The following is a 14,898-nucleotide window of genomic DNA, read 5'->3' on the forward strand; positions in this document are numbered from 1 at the left end:
GTGGATGGAGTGAGGGTGTTGCTGGGCAAAGTGGCAAAGAATTACTTTAAAAGATGAGATGGTGCTTGTGGTTCAGCTGTTCTGCAGGCACATACTTTAAGCACAGCTCCCTTTTTAACAGTTGCATTTATCTAAGTGCTCTTGTGTACAGATGCAGCATCCAAGGTCAAATGTGCACTTGCAAGCAGATACTGTTTTTCCTGGTTATCTGGTGTTAGGATGGGCTGGAGGTTTTCCTCAAGAAAAATATCCCCCCTCCACCAGCTTGGGCTCCATCTGCAGAGTTGGGTGCTGCTGCTTAGAAGGAGTTGTGGGCCCCCCTGTCCTGTCTCTCTGCTGCTGATTTGCATTTTCAGCCCTGTTAGGGGGGAGTGGGGGGGGCTGGAGGATGGCCACCTCCTGCCCCACAGCCTCACCTTCTGTGGGCTCCTCTGGCTGTGGTGGTCATGGTGAAATCCCTCTGTGGCCTCCCTGCTGGATGGAGCCATCTGTCCCTTGTGCAGCTGCAGCCAAGGGCTGGGCCCCCCCCTTCCTTCCTCCCTCCCCTAACTCGGTGCTTCTTGGCAAACACAAGTTGTGGGGCTCGTTAGGCTGAGACAGCAGGGGTGATGTTAGGGGTGCTCTCTGCACCTGCCTGGGTGGTTTTACTCTGCCTGTGTTTGCACAAGTGATGCAAAGTGATTTTTTTATTTCATTTTCTTGCTGCTGTGAAGTCCCTCCCATCCAAACCCATCCCCAGCACCTGTCTGAGGGACTGGCTCTGTCTGTCCCCGTGGCTGTTGTCACCAAGAAGATCCCACAGGGGGAGAACCTGTTATTCGAACACCCTCATCTTTTATTCATCCTCATTTAGTCTAAATGTCAAGCCTTTTTTAAATCAGGCAAATTCTCCTATCTCTGTAAACTGTTCCTTTTGAAGTACACCAGCCCTGGGAAGTGAATGGCAGCAATTAGTATTCAGATGAGGGCGTCCCTGACAAGTTTCTTTGCTGAGCACATTTCTAACTGTTTAATTACTGGGGGAGCCTGTGTTTAAAACCACAGAGGTGATTTGTACCCCCCGAGCTGGGGAGCAGGGCTGGCCCCTGTGCCACGGGTCTGTGGCTGAGCCTCCCCCCCCCCCAGCTTCACTGTTGTCCCCAGCCTGCTGAGGAGCACGCTGCTCTTTTTTTGGGCTGGTTTGGCCCCAAAAACAAGCTGGTGAACTTCAGACATGAGCTTTGCTGCTTGTCCCTCCTTCCAAGGTGTTAAAATCCCCTCTGACTGTGTCTCCTGCCGGATTCGCGGCAGCCGGACCTGCCAGCAGGAGCAACCTCGGTGGGTTCTTTAAATACAGAGTCTCTTGTTCAATGCTAAAAATCCTCTCAAGACTTTATTTAGCTAAAAGCAACCACGGCAGCCAGCTCTGCCTCCCCACTGACCCATGTCAAATAGCTTCCCCAGCTGTCTCCGGGTTTCCGTCCCCCGCGGCTGGAATTGCTGACATTCCCTGGCGCGGCCGCGGAGGATGCTCCAGCCCCTTCACAACTGGCCCTGGCAGTGAGGCAGGAAGCTTTCCAGGAAGACACAGATGGAAAAAGGGAAAAAAACACAACCCAAACCAAAACAAAGCACCCCAAACAACCCAGTGGTAGGGTGATCCCTCCTAGTTTTTCCCACAGCCATGCTCCGGACCTGGTATTTCCAGTCCTCGTGGAGCTGCAGCGGGGCAGGATCTGGGGCAGGGCTGCCCTGGAAAGGGTGCAACTTTGTCATCTGCTTTGGAACGTGTTTTCTGAAGCTTAATTAGGGCAGTGGAGCATTTCTGCAACCCAGGATTTCATCACTGGTCAGGATTGGTGTCTCATATTAGGAGCCACTGACCCTGGCCAGGTCATCTCAAGTGATGGAAAGGCTCCTGGTCCTCAGGACGTGTAACTTCAGCTTCTTGGCTTGGTGGAAAAACCCAACTACTGGCACTGAAGCTGTGGCTTTGGGTTGCTGTGATAACAGTCACTCTGTCACACCTTCATAGACACTGGCTGTGTCTTCGTGTTGCTCACTGTTATTTCTCCAGCTCCCAAAACTGAGCGAGCTGAGGTTCATTGCTGCCCCTTGCTGAGGTCTGGGCAGGCACAGATGTGCTCTCAGTTCAGCCTGGTGTTCTGAGGGATTTGCATTACTGCCCATCTTCCCGAGGGATTATTGGCCTGCTATTCCATTATCTGCACCAGTTGATTTCTTCCTGTCTTCCTTGTTTTTTTCCACAGGTCCATTTTGACCAATTCAAAGAAGCACTTATCCTCATCCTATCCAGAACCCTCTCAAATGAAGAGCACTTCCAAGAAACAGGTACATACTAAATTTTCTAAAACAGCTCCTTTTCTTTGGCAAAGCAGATTTAGGTGGCTCTCACAGAGGAGAAATTGCTTTTTGAGTGCTGAGATATAAGCTCTTCTGCTTGGATGCCTAGACGCAGGGAGAAGGGAGAGTTCAGGTCTTGTGGAACCTTGTTCCAAAGCATTTTCAGAGCTATTAGATATTTATATCCCATTACCATGATCTGAATGCCCAGAGGGGCACGTGATGTCTGCCTGTAGACAGCTACCACCACTTCAGATGCTTGAGAAGTCCCATGGCTGCTAATTGAGCTGAGCTCTCTCTATCTCACAATGCTTCTGGTGGCCAGGGATGCTTGAGGAGCTTTTTCCAGCTGCAGTGGATAGTTACAGGCAGGCAATCAAATGGCTGCTTTAATGCTGCTGCTTTTTTTCCCCCCTCCTTGTCCTCCTCTCCAGTGCTTCAGGGCTGGCCAGGAGCCAGGCCCTGAGGTGGTGGGACCCCAGGGCAGAAGCCCCAGCCTGGCAGGAGGGTTTGAGCTCTGCCTCAGGGCAGGTTCTGCTCAGGGCTGAGCCAGCAGCAGCACTGGGGGGGCCAGCAGTGCCTCACTGAAACCCTCTGCTGGCTTTGGATGTGTCTTTTTGTGAAGGTTTTCAGGGGGAAGCTCTCTGCAAGAGCTGCTGCTGCTTGGAGACAGAGATATACCCCTCCTGTCTATTGCTGGATTTTATTTTAAAAGTCCCTTCTATTTCCCTGGTGTCTGAGATGATCAGGGTGATCTCAGTCCTGTAGGAGGCTTCTCTGGTCTGTCTGTTTCTCCCACAGAACACTCAGTCTGCCCCAAAGGTGCTTCAGGACAAGATGAACCCTCTGACAAACCAGGTTGGGGCTGGTCAGAGAAAGTGGTGGGTGCTGCAAGTCCTCACTGTCCTGTTCTCTCCTTTAAAATATGGCTGGTTAGACCCTCAGGAGGAAGTAAGCCTCGGTGTGCCCCCCTCTGCCAGTGCACAAGGGGCTGGTGATGCTGGGAGCACTGGGGAGGCTGTGGGGCCCAGGGTGCAGTTCCAGCTGGAGAGGGAGGCTGGGGGCTCACACCTGTATGTAAATCCCTAATCCTGCCTTGGGAGCAGCCCAAGTGCAAAAGCCCTGCAGGAGAAAACAGCTTAGCAAGGGGGGGTGGAGAGGGGAAACACCAGGTTTCCTCTCCTGGAGCATCACTCTCAGCTGGAGCATCCCCCAGCAGTCAGCAAAACAACAACCTTCCCCCTCAAACTGGCTCCAAAGGGCCCAAGAGATGCAACTGATGGATTTGTTTTTTCCACCCCTCGTTTCCCAAGCTCTTGAGTGTTTAGAGGGAGATGGGTGATGGCAGCTCCTGCCCTTGCCATTCCTTAATGCAATTCCCCGTGCAGGACCATGGGTGTTCAGGAGTGAGGGGGGAGCCTCACCAGTGCCTGGCAAGGGGTCGGATCTGCTGCCATCCCTTCCAGCCCCCCAGAGCTGGCACAGAGCAGGAGGCAGCCCCAATGAACCAGAACTAATCCAACACTCAGCATTTATGGGGGAATCATATGGCTGAGAAGCTCCAGCTCCATTTAAATACAAATCAGTCTTCGAGGAAGGGGTAAATTTGGGGTTATCTCCGGGGAAATTACAAATGCAGCCTGCAAGAGGCTGCACTGGAGCTGGAGAGCCCTCCCTGGGGACATGTTTTGTTGGCTGGGGTTTGCAGAGCAGGTAATCAAAGGGCAGGAGGTGCAGGCAGGGAGGCTGCACCGGGCAGGCCTGGGAGGCATTTAATTTTAATGTGTTTTGACAGGTCGGTTAATGCCAAAGTCTTTGCTGCTTTTAATTTAGATCAAACTCGAGATTTGGTGAACAAGCTGCTTTGTGCTGTTGGTGTCAAACTTGTCAGTGACTGTGGAAATGCTGGTGGTGCAGCCTGCCCCGGGCTTGGAGAAAATTGAGTTAAGAGCTCTAAATCGTATCATTTAAATGAAAATTTAATTTGGGGGTGGGGGGGGGGGAAGTGCAGAGGTTTTAAAGCTGTTTGCTGCATCTGGAGAGATGATCCTGAGAGGACCTGCATGTGGCTCCACGCTGTGGTTTTACCTGGTGACCTGAGGGGTGGGAAGGTCCCTTGGGTCTGCCAGCAGCTGGAGGGCTTTGCTCTCCCAACCAGCTGCTCCCCTGCAGCCCCCAGGCAGCTGGTGCTTCATGGCCAAGGGGACATGGCAATGCTGTCCCCACAGGTGACAGAGCAGCCCCTGGGGACACAGCAGGACCCACAGGCTGGGAACGAGGAACCAAAACTGCCGTGGGATGCAAAAGTAGTTCCTGCAGAAGTGGCTGATGGGGGTTTCCCCGTTCTGGGGAGGGGGGGGAGCAGCAGGTGGGAGAGGCACTCGGGCTTGTAGAGAAGCTGATTAATATATTAATTCATTGTTTTCTTGGCAAGGAAGCTAAAAAGTCTGGCAGGGAGGATGGTCCTGATGGGATGTGGGCATTTTGCCTGGGAAGCAGCCCTGAAAACCAGGGCAGGCAGAGCTCCCAGTGCCACTGTCATCAGCTCTGTCGCCTCCAGGACACTGGTGTGGGGACACAGACCCAATTGCCAACCTGAGCATCAGCCAGTTGGGCAAACCCCAGCTCTGCTGGGAAGTGGTGGGCAAAGAAACAGGGGAGACTCCAGGAAAAGCAGGAATGTCTCTTAAAATAATGGTTCATTTTAGCTCCTGCACGCAGGTGTGGAGGAGTGGGACTGCTGGGGAGACGTGTCACCCTCAGCAGCACCTTGGGTCTTTGGGGAGCTGACTGACAAAAAGGGGGGGGTGTGTAGAAATCCTAGCCCAAACTACCAGGGTTTGGTGCTCTGGAGAGATGCTGGGGCCAGGGGCTGAGCCCACAGCTGCTGGGGGCCTTGTGGGACCTGGGCTGGGTGCTGCTGCCATCAGTGCTCTTGGGCCATGGGTCACTGTAGCAGCGAGGGGGTGTCTGGGGGCAAGAACATGGATTTAAGGGGAGGGACAGGAGAAAAAAAATCAGTTATGTGGGTGTTTAGGGGGAAAAAATAATGAGGCTTTTTTTTTCCCCCATTATGACAAATAAAAAGTCAGCTCTGTCTGTTGGAAGCTTGGACAGGGAGGGATTACTGGGTGGAGCACAGGATTACAGGAGCAGCCAGGGCAAATTAAAGAGGAGCTTGATGAAAAAATTCTTTACTGAAAGAGTGGTCAGACATTCAGACAGGCTGCCTGGGGCAGTGGTGGGGTCACCATCCCTGGAGGCATTTAAAAAACATGTGGACATAGCTCTTCAAGACATGGTTTGGTGGGCATGGTGGGGTTGGGTTGATGGTTGGACTTGATAATCTTGGAGGTCTTTTCCAACCCGAATGATTCTGTGTATGGTCACGACGGGCTGTTGGGTTTTGTTTTTTTTGATTCCCAGCACACAGAGTTACCCTCCCAAGGAGGAGCTGGTGAGGATGATGCCCTTGCAGGAGTCCCTGTGGTGGGGGAAGGCTGTAGAGCTCTGGCTCTGCAAGCAGACCTGGGTGGGGACAGTGCCACCATTGGGACATTTGCCTACAGGAAAGCTGGGGAGGGGCTCTTCATCAGAGAAGATAGTGACAGGACAAGGGGTGATGGTTTTAAACTGAGAGAGGGGAGATTTCAGTGAGATATTAGGAAGAAACTCTTCACTCTAAGGGTGGTGAGGAAGTGGAATGGGTTGCCCAGGGAGGCTGTTGATGCCCCATCCCTGGAGGGTTTTAAGGCCAGATTGGATGAGGTTTTGTGCAGCCTGGTCTAGTGGTTCCCAGCTCATGGCAGGGGGGTGGAGCTTGGTGATCTTTAGGGTCCCTTCCAACCTGAATGACGCTGTGATTCTATGACAGGTGATTTAGGCAGAGGCAACACCCCTGGGCTGAAATGCCTTGGGTTTGGGTCACCATGACCCTGCTGCCCTTCCTTTCCACCTCGGTTGCTGAGCCTGAAGCATGAAACGGGCGAGGAGGAGTTTAGACAGTACCTGGTGTCTCGGGGGATTAGGATTTAGCAGCTCCAAGCCCCGATGTGCTGACTGCTGCCAGGAAGAGGATCCCTTCCCTGCCACATCTTAAGCAGCAAAGAAATGAATGTTGCCTCTGAACACCAGGCTGGCAGGGCGAGGGGTCCTCCTCTAAACCCCCTTTTGTCTGCGCTTGGTGGCTTTGATGCTGGGTCCAGGAAAATGCTGCTCCCCATCAAGGGGAGCCCTCCCACCCCCTCCTCCTCCTCCTCCTCCTCGTCGCCAGAGTCTGAAGGCAGAGCAGGGTTTTGAAATGACTTATCTAGCTCAGAAAGGCAGAAAATCAAGTGTAAATCTCTAACCGTGGAGACGTGTGGCTGCCGAGATGGACGGGGAGGGAGGAGTGAGCTGGGGGAGCCCTGGCTCCTGTCTGCGGTGCTGAGACCAGGGGGTTTCTTCTGAGATGCAGATTTGGGGCTATGGTTGGTGGTTGTTTTGTGTTGGTTTTTTGTTGTTTTTTTTCAGGGGACACTTAGGGGGCCAGAACCCCCCCAGGCAGAGGGGCAGGAAGGCAAGGGGCTCGCTCTCTTGGCAGCTTCTGCTCCATCCCCCCCAGCCCAGGGGCAATTCAAGGGGGCAGATCAAGACCCCAGTGTCTAATTAGGTGCCAGCTCCAGAGTGTGTGTTTTACTAAGCCTGTGGGTTGCCGAGGGCTGTAGGCAGCAGGGGGAGGGGTCGACCTATTTTCTTTTCCTCTTCTCCCTCCCCTTCCTTGTCAGCTTGCCAGCTGCACAATAGCCAGGGTCTCTGAGAAGCAGCATCTTGCCTTGCTGCTGGTTGTGGAAGGTGGTGGATACCAGAGGCCAGGCTGCAGCGAGTGCAGCCTCCCCTCCCTGTTCAATACAGGATATATTTGACATTATTTGGAAGAAATAGCCCAGGGGACTGTCTCATGTCCATCTGCCTCACTGGAAGTGTTGAGTTTTTGACATCCCTCTGGTTTCCTTATGAGTCTTTAACAGCACGTGTGGCTTGAACAGCTCTTTCCATCCTTCCCAATCAGCTTTGGTTGGAAATGAGAAACTGTTCAGCTCATCAAGGAACTTTCTGCATTTGGGGACCATGAGTTGCTCTTTTTTTTGTTGGCACGTGTGCTCAGCTTTCCTTACATTTTTCTTTATTTATGGCTGTGCAGCCCAGAGAAGAGAAGGCTCCACAGAGACCTTAGAGCACCTTCCAGTAGTTGAAAGGGGCTCCAGGAAAGCTGGGGAGGGACTCTTCATCAGAGAAGATAGTGTTAGGACAAGGGATGATGTTTTTAAACTGAGAGAGGGGAGATTTAGGTGAGATACTAGGAAGAAACTCTTCACTCTAAGGGTGGTGAGGAACTGGACTGGGTTGCCCAGGGAGGTTGTTGATGCCCCATACTGGAGGTTTTTCAGGCCAGGTTGGATGAGGTTTTGTGCAACCTGGTCTAGTCGTTCCCTGCTCATGGCAGAGGGGTTGGAGCTTGATGATCTTTAGGGTCCCTTCCAACCTGAATGATTCTATGATTCTATAAATATGGGGATGGTGGGAGCATCAAGGGCACTGGCTGCTGATGCAGGATGAGGTCCCTTATGCTGGTGCGGTGCCCGTGGCCCCATAACAAGAGGCTTTGTTCTTCACCCTGAATGACTTGAAGGTGCATGGAGATTTGCAGGGGAAGAGCTGAAACCCAGTGTCAGTGAAAGCACCTTGGCTCTGGAAAGGGGATGTCAGGGTGGCTGAGCAGGCAGTGGGGGATGGCTCCCCTTGGAAGCTGGGCCCAGGCACAGCCTGGTTCAGCTTTGCACGGCAGGAGCAACCTTTCTGCTCCTCTGAAGCCATGAGGGATCACCTTTCCCTCCTGGGGAATCTTCTCTGGGTTCACAACTCTTTAGCTGCAAAGGCAAAACAAGCCACGTGCAGGTGCTCAGACCAAAGAGGAGAGAGGGAAATCAGCCACCAGCCTCCAGATGCTTAAATCACAGAAGCCAGGAGATGCTCCCGTTCCCGGTGTGCTCCTCAAGCACTGGCAGGGTGGCACAGCATGAAGCCTCTGGTGTTTCCATGGGCAGCTGGAGTTTTTCAGCTGCAGCAGTCGTTAAACTCTCTGTCAGGGGTGGGTGGAAACAGGATTCTTCTGAGCACTGGGAAATCCAGAAGGAAATGAAGCCATAGCTTCATTATTGCTAAATTATGGATTCTTTCTTCCTCCCTCCATCTTTCCAAAGACAGATGGGCACAGAGGTGTGTTTCTGGCTTAGAGGAGGGAGAATTATTTCTCAACAACACCCAAAGCCCCCCCAACCCTCTTCTGCAAGGGCAGGGGGGAGATGGCAGGGAGAGAAATAATGGGTGAATGAGTAGCCACAAATATTAGCATTTCAGAGAGAGCTGCTGGATGGAGATTGTTCACCACCGGGCAGGCTTTAATAGGAGTGATAAGGTTTGCTTTTGTTCTGGGGCTCTTACTTAATCAGCCTGTCTCCCTGCGATTTTTCTATCGGCACACTTCATCACACAACTTTCATGTGGGAGTCCCAGCTGCAGCAAATCTTGTTAAAATGGCCTTGTTCAAACACGGGCGCCGGGTTTGTTCCCTAGAGCTGCAATATGGAGGGCTGGAGCGTGAGGCTGGAGGAATCAAAGGGCTCCTAGTCTTGTGTATTTTATAATTCATTGCATAGCTAAGTTGCAGAATATTTTTTCCTCTAACAAGCTTGAAGCCTTCTTTCATATCTAAAGGAATATTATCCAAGGAGGCATTTGGGCAAAGGGGGGAGGGTTAGAGACCCGCTGCTTTCTGTGTACTGTTTGTCAATGATTGAACAGCTTCCCCCTGCCTTATTAGTATTGCACTCTTGCATTTATTTTGTGCCAGAGCACTCTGCAAATAAAATTTTAAAAAGCTGCTGCTCTTGCTACTGCCTCAGTGGCAGAAGATAAAGATGATCAAGTCCTGGGGGGGGGGGGGGGGGTTTGATGGGTAAGGTTAGCAAAGACTGAGACAAAGCACGGCAGAGAGCCTTTCCCTAATTGAATCCCTGGTTAATTTGGTCCTGTGTTTCATTTGCCCCCTGCTCCAGACGTCGCGGGACTCTTCGCTGAAAATAGCCCAAAAACGTGCTTATTTATTTTGTGTTTTGATCCCCTGTCTGTGAGTGTTCCTGGATAATTCAGTCCCCAAAGGCAGGAGGTTGCTGCGGGAAGCTGGAGCCGGGGAATGCGAGCAGAGCCGCAGAGACCCCTGTAATTAGAGGATGACTCCAAAGGGTTATTTAGATCTTGCAGTTGGCATTAGTTGCACAGCACAAGCTGGGACCTGCCCCTGTTGTTGCCCAGATCAGCTGCTCGTTGAGGCCCTGGGAGAGATGTTCTCCAAACTTGGCTGTTTTGGTTTTTTTTCCACTTGTCCAGTTGTTGTCACACTTTTAGTCGACCTGTGGTTCCAGTCCACTGGAAGCTGCAGTGGTCGCCCAGGTGTCTGTGTAATCTGGAGACTTGAGCTGCCTAAGTGCAATGCTGTCCCTAATTAAACCTGCCCAGCGCTGGTAATGAAGATTAGCATGAGGAGGAGAGACCTAATTGACTTTTCATCTGGGGCTGGGAAGGCTTTTTTCCTTGCTTCTTGTTAATGGAGCTAACTTGATCTGGGAATTGGGGAAGGGTGAGGAAGATGGAGCCTTGATTCCACTTCCCCTTTTTCCCCTGGGACAGGCTGCCCAGAGAGGTTGTGGAGTCTCCTTCTCTGGAGTCTTGCAAGACCTGTCTGGATGTGTTCCTGTGTGACCTGCCCTAGGTGATTCTGCTCTGGCAGGGGGGTTGGACTAGGTGGTCTCAAGAGGTGCCTTCCAATCCTGATGACTCCATCTCTATGATTCTGCACCAGCGTTGGTTTGGGGTTTTTTGAGAGCAGGACCCATTCCAACCCATCAGGGCAGTAAAAAGGAGCAGCCACTGGTGGCTGCCCAGGGGGGAACGGTGGTGGCAATTTGGTGCTTGAAATGCTGCAGCCACCCCAGTCCTGTGTCCTGTCACCCAGGAGCTGGAAAACAAAGAAAAACATCACCTCACTGATGCGCTCTGTGCTGGAATTTCACAGATTGCTCCCCAGAAGCACAGCCCAAGTACATCAAGGGGGGGAAACGCTACGGCCGGCGCTCCCTGCCCGAGTTCCAGGCGTCAGAGGAGGACTTTGCCGAGGTGACCGTCATCGAGCCGCTGGGCGAGGACACCTGCCCCACACACACCTGTCCCTCCAGTGGCTGCCAGCAGGTGAGCAGGCCGGGTGCTGGGGTGGGCTGTACCCCATACCTCTCACTGCCCCCAGCCTAAAGTCATAGAATCATTCAGGTTGGAAGGGACCCGAAAGACCATCAAGCTCCAACCCCCCTGCCATGAGCAGGGAACCACTAGACCAGGCTGCACAAAACCTTGTCCAACCTGGCCTGAAAAACCTCCAGGGATGGGGCATCAACAACCTCCCTGGGCAACCCATTCCAGTTCCTCACCACCCTTAGAGTGAAGAGTTTCTTCCTAGTATCTCACCTAAATCTCCCCTCTCTGTTTAAAACCATCACCCCTTGTCCTCTCCCTCCCTGCCCTTGTCCCAAGTCCCTCCCCAGCTTTCCTGGAGCCCCTTCAGGCACTGGAAGGTGCTCTAAGGTCTCCCTGGAGTCTCCTCTTCTCCAGGCTGAACACCCCAACTCTCCCAGCCTGTCTCCAGAGCAGAGCTGCTCCAGCCCTGGGATCATCTCCGTGGCCCTTCTCTGGACCCTCATCATCTCACTGCCCCCCCACACCATCCCAAGAGGGTCTGGGTGACCTTGGGGACATCCCAGCAAAGGCGATGGTTGCCCTCCTTGCCTGTCCCCAGGGATCAGCCATGCCAGGAAGCACCTGCCTGGCTCCAGCCCCGAATTCCCAGTGAATTCCCAGCCTTCCTAGGCTGCTGAGGGAAGCGGGAGGATCCTGGCTGAGGGGGCTGTGTCGGGGGGCAGTGCTGCTGGGCTCCTGGAGGCTGAGCTGGGCAGCAATTAAGTGAGGGCTGTAACGATGCCTCCCTGGCTAACGAGGTGTGGGCTGGGAGCTGAGCGAGCAGAAGGAGCACATCCTCATCCATTAGCTCACACACAAAGACCCATCCCTGGCTCCGGGATGTGGGGAAGAGGGGTGGTGAGCTGCAGAGTAGCTGTCCCAGGACCATGGGACCATGTCCTAAATTCAGAGCCACCAGCTTCTCTGGTCAGTTCTCTGTGTCCTCCCAGCTTGTGTGCTCCAGCACCAAAGGAAAAGGCTGGATGTCCCAGGAGCTGCACAGCTCTTGGAAGCCCAGTGCTCCACACGTGCTTGCTCAAAAATCTAAGGTCTTTTTAACCCCTGGTCTTGTGATCAAAATCAGTGGCTCACTTTGTGCTTGTGCCCAGAATCTCCTCTTCTGTCTCCAGAAGAGAAAAGACAAAATTGAAGAAGGGTTGGGTTTGGTGGTGTGCACTAGCATGTGGCCACAGCAGCACTTCCCTGGAGCTGGGCTGGTTCCAGGCTGCCCCAGTTTGCCAAGCATTGTCAATTCAGGAGTGTGGGGTGGGAGCTTTCCAGTGGGAAGGAGAAATGCTGCTGCTTTCTCCACTCCCCTGTCTCCTGGCTTCACTGGTGCTTTCCTAGAGATGAGGGGATGCCCAAGGGGGAAGCAAGGCAAAAATTCCCAGTTCCCAGGGTTACTCCTATGCAGCTGAGCTTGAAAACAAAGAAAAAGAACCTTGAAGGAGAACATATCCACCAGAGCCAGGTTCTTCACCCTGTTCTGGGTAACCTTTGCTCACCACCATGGGATTGCTCATTCATCTCCTGGTGCTGGCCACATGGGCTGCTCTGACCTTGAAATCAATGTTAATCTGCCCACAATCCCCAGGAAAGCCATGCCCTGGATAGAAGAGGCCACTCTAATCTTGCTCCTCTGTTTTCAATGTCAAAGGGGTGTAAAAGACCAGGTTATTAAGAGGGTCAGGCAATTAGCTCCACTGTTACCTCACCACGCTGTGCTCCCTGCTGGCTGCATCCATCTCCTGGAGGTGTTTCACCTTTTGGGATGGATGGGATGGTTGATGCTCTCACAGCTTGAGCAAAAACTGGGATAAACTTGTGAAATCCCCACTTTTCATCTTGATGAGCTTTGCTGTCTTGTCTCTAAAAGAAGATCCTCTCAGTACATGTAGAAATGCTTGGAAGCATTAGTGGTCCTGGGGCTGGGTGGCATTGGAGACTCCTGACAAGTTGACTTCTTGGCACAACTACCAGACTTTGCCCAGCTGTCTGTATAAACACGCTGCTGCCTCTGCTCCCCAAGCCTGCCTCCAGCCCAGCTGGCCTGAGAACTGGGGCAGGGTGGCTTAATTGGTGCTTGCTTTCAACTGATGCCAATTAAAAGGGCTCAGGCTCTGTCTGAGAGGATTCCTGCCCCTTCTTGTCTCTGTAAACACAAGAGAAGAGACTGGAAGGCTGGTCTGTTCATGGCATCAGCTGCCCAGAGAGGCTGTGCCACCTCCATCCCTGCTGGCTTCCCTGGTGCCACTGGGCAAAGTCATGAGCAGCCAGGTCTGGACTGAAGCTGCTATGAGCAGAGGGTGGTGGAGGGATCCTGAGGTTCCCTCTGACCCCTCTGAGTTTGTCCCCATGATGCTACGAAGCTAATGGGTGATGAGAACCAAGTGGCTCTGGCAGCTTTATGGGTGTGGTGCTAAAGGAGCTGCAGCCATGAAAGCAACTAGGAATGTAACGTGAAAGCTTGTGGTGGTTGAAGATGTGTATCTCTGGCACTGGCTGACACCTGAACTTGTTAGTCTTAGACTCTTGGTACACATGATGGGTCTTGTTGGGCTTTCAAGTCCATGGCAGCTGAGAGCTGGCCAAGTGTGCCTGGGAAGTGCTGTGACCTTGTTATCACTTCCTTTTCATCCTGCATCACACCTGATGGTGTGGTGGTAGGGAGCAGGTTTGGTGGCCTTGAGGTGCCAACCCCAAGCTGGTGGTAGCACCCCTTGGCTTGGGGCTTCTCACACAGCCCTGGGTACAAAGCCAGATGTGGCCAGTCTTAAGGCCACATGGACTTCCAAACCTCAGTGTAGGAAAACTGTCATCTCCACTTCCCCAGCTGCTGGCTCTGCTCCAGTAAAGGTCCCTCCTACCTGTGAAACCAGGGTCATGTCCCAGCTCTGTCCCTGATGAAGCTTCCCAGACATCCATGCATTTGCCTCTGCATAGAGTGGGTCCTCTCAGAGCAAAACCTGGAAGCATCAAGCTGAAACTCTTCTTCTTCAGGTCCTTGATGTACAAATGTGAAGCTCTCAAAGTGCAAGTTGATTGGATCTTGGGAACAATTTCTTCCCCAAAGGGCTGTCAGGCCCTGGCCCAGGCTGCCCAGGGCAGGGGGGGAGTCCCCATCCCTGGAGGGGTTTCCAAGCCCTGTAGATGTGGTGCTGAGGGACATGGGGCAGTGGTGGCCTTGGCAGGGCTGGGGGAATGGTTGGACTTGGTGATCTTTTAAAGGTCTTTTCCAATCAGAACACCTCTGTGACTCTGTAAAGCCACTACCTGCAGGTAACAGCCTGGGGTAGGGCTCATTTCCCAAAACAAGGGTGTTTCTGGTGTGACTCTGGCGCATTGTGGTTGAAGACAATTTGCAAAGCAGGCTGTGGAGATGTGCCACGTTTTGGGGGTCTCTGGCTGCTCAGACTCGGGGAGCTGACCCTCTGGGCAGGGTCCCCTGGGGAGGGGGGGCCCATCAGCCCCTGGAAGGGGTGCTCACCTCACCACGTGCGGAGCAGAGCGGGCTCGGCCGGCGCTCCTGAGCCTCGTTTTAATTAGCAATATATTCTGGGGGAGAACAAAGGTCTGTCTTGCCGAAGCAGATGGTGGGGGGGGGGGGGAGGAGAGGTTGCTGCCTTGTCATGGGGAGAGGCTGGGGCCAGCAAACGGCACAGGCTGCAGATGCTTCCCCGGGCCCCGAGCTGGAGGCCACCGAGCATTGAAAGCCGCGACCATCTGCTCCTCAGCCCGGCCTGCCCGAAGAATGGGGCTGCATTCCTGGGACCCCCGCGCCCGCCCGGCTGGGGGACCCGCCTCCAGCTGTAGCACCACCGGGAACAATGCCCTGCCCGACGTCGGGAGGTGCCATCCCTCCCCTTGTCCTCCCGACCCCCAGCCCTCGCCGCACAAAAGGGACCCCCGAGCCCAGCGCACGGGGTCCTGGCACGGGGAGGGAGGTCACACCAGCTCCCCGGGGTTGGGGCAGGGGGTTACCAGCCTTGTACCCCCTGCTATGTTCAGCTTCTTCAGGTGGTTTGTATCCACCTGAGAGTTTGAGATCATGAGGGTGGTGAGACCCTGGCCCAGGCTGCCCAGGGAAGCTGTGGCTGCCCCATCCCTGGCAGTGTTGAAGGGCAGGTTGGATGGGGCTTGGAGCAGCCTGGGCTGGTGGGAGGTGTCCCTGCCCATGCAGGGGTGTTGGAACTAGGTGATCTTTAAGGTCCTTTCCAACTCCAACCA

The 14,898-nt window shown here is 53.6% G+C and overlaps 1 protein-coding gene across 10 annotated transcripts in view; it reads left to right on the top strand.

Moving 5' to 3' along the window:
* The window catches only part of NIN (ninein), a 67,039-nt gene that overhangs the window by 10,277 nt on the left and 41,864 nt on the right, over window positions 1-14,898 (top strand). For 9 of the 10 annotated variants that reach the window (XM_051621124.1, XM_051621123.1, XM_051621125.1 and 6 more), the window contains exons 3-4: window positions 2,250-2,331; window positions 10,457-10,629. In XM_051621124.1, coding sequence (XP_051477084.1) covers window positions 2,250-2,331; window positions 10,457-10,629 — 255 coding nt within the window. Of the gene's footprint in view, window positions 1-2,249; window positions 2,332-10,456; window positions 10,630-14,898 lie in introns of those variants that run through there. The other variant, XM_051621129.1, reaches the window with a different exon arrangement.

Source organism: Apus apus, chromosome 5, assembly GCF_020740795.1.
Source record: "Apus apus isolate bApuApu2 chromosome 5, bApuApu2.pri.cur, whole genome shotgun sequence".
NCBI classification, from domain to species: domain Eukaryota; kingdom Metazoa; phylum Chordata; class Aves; order Apodiformes; family Apodidae; genus Apus; species Apus apus.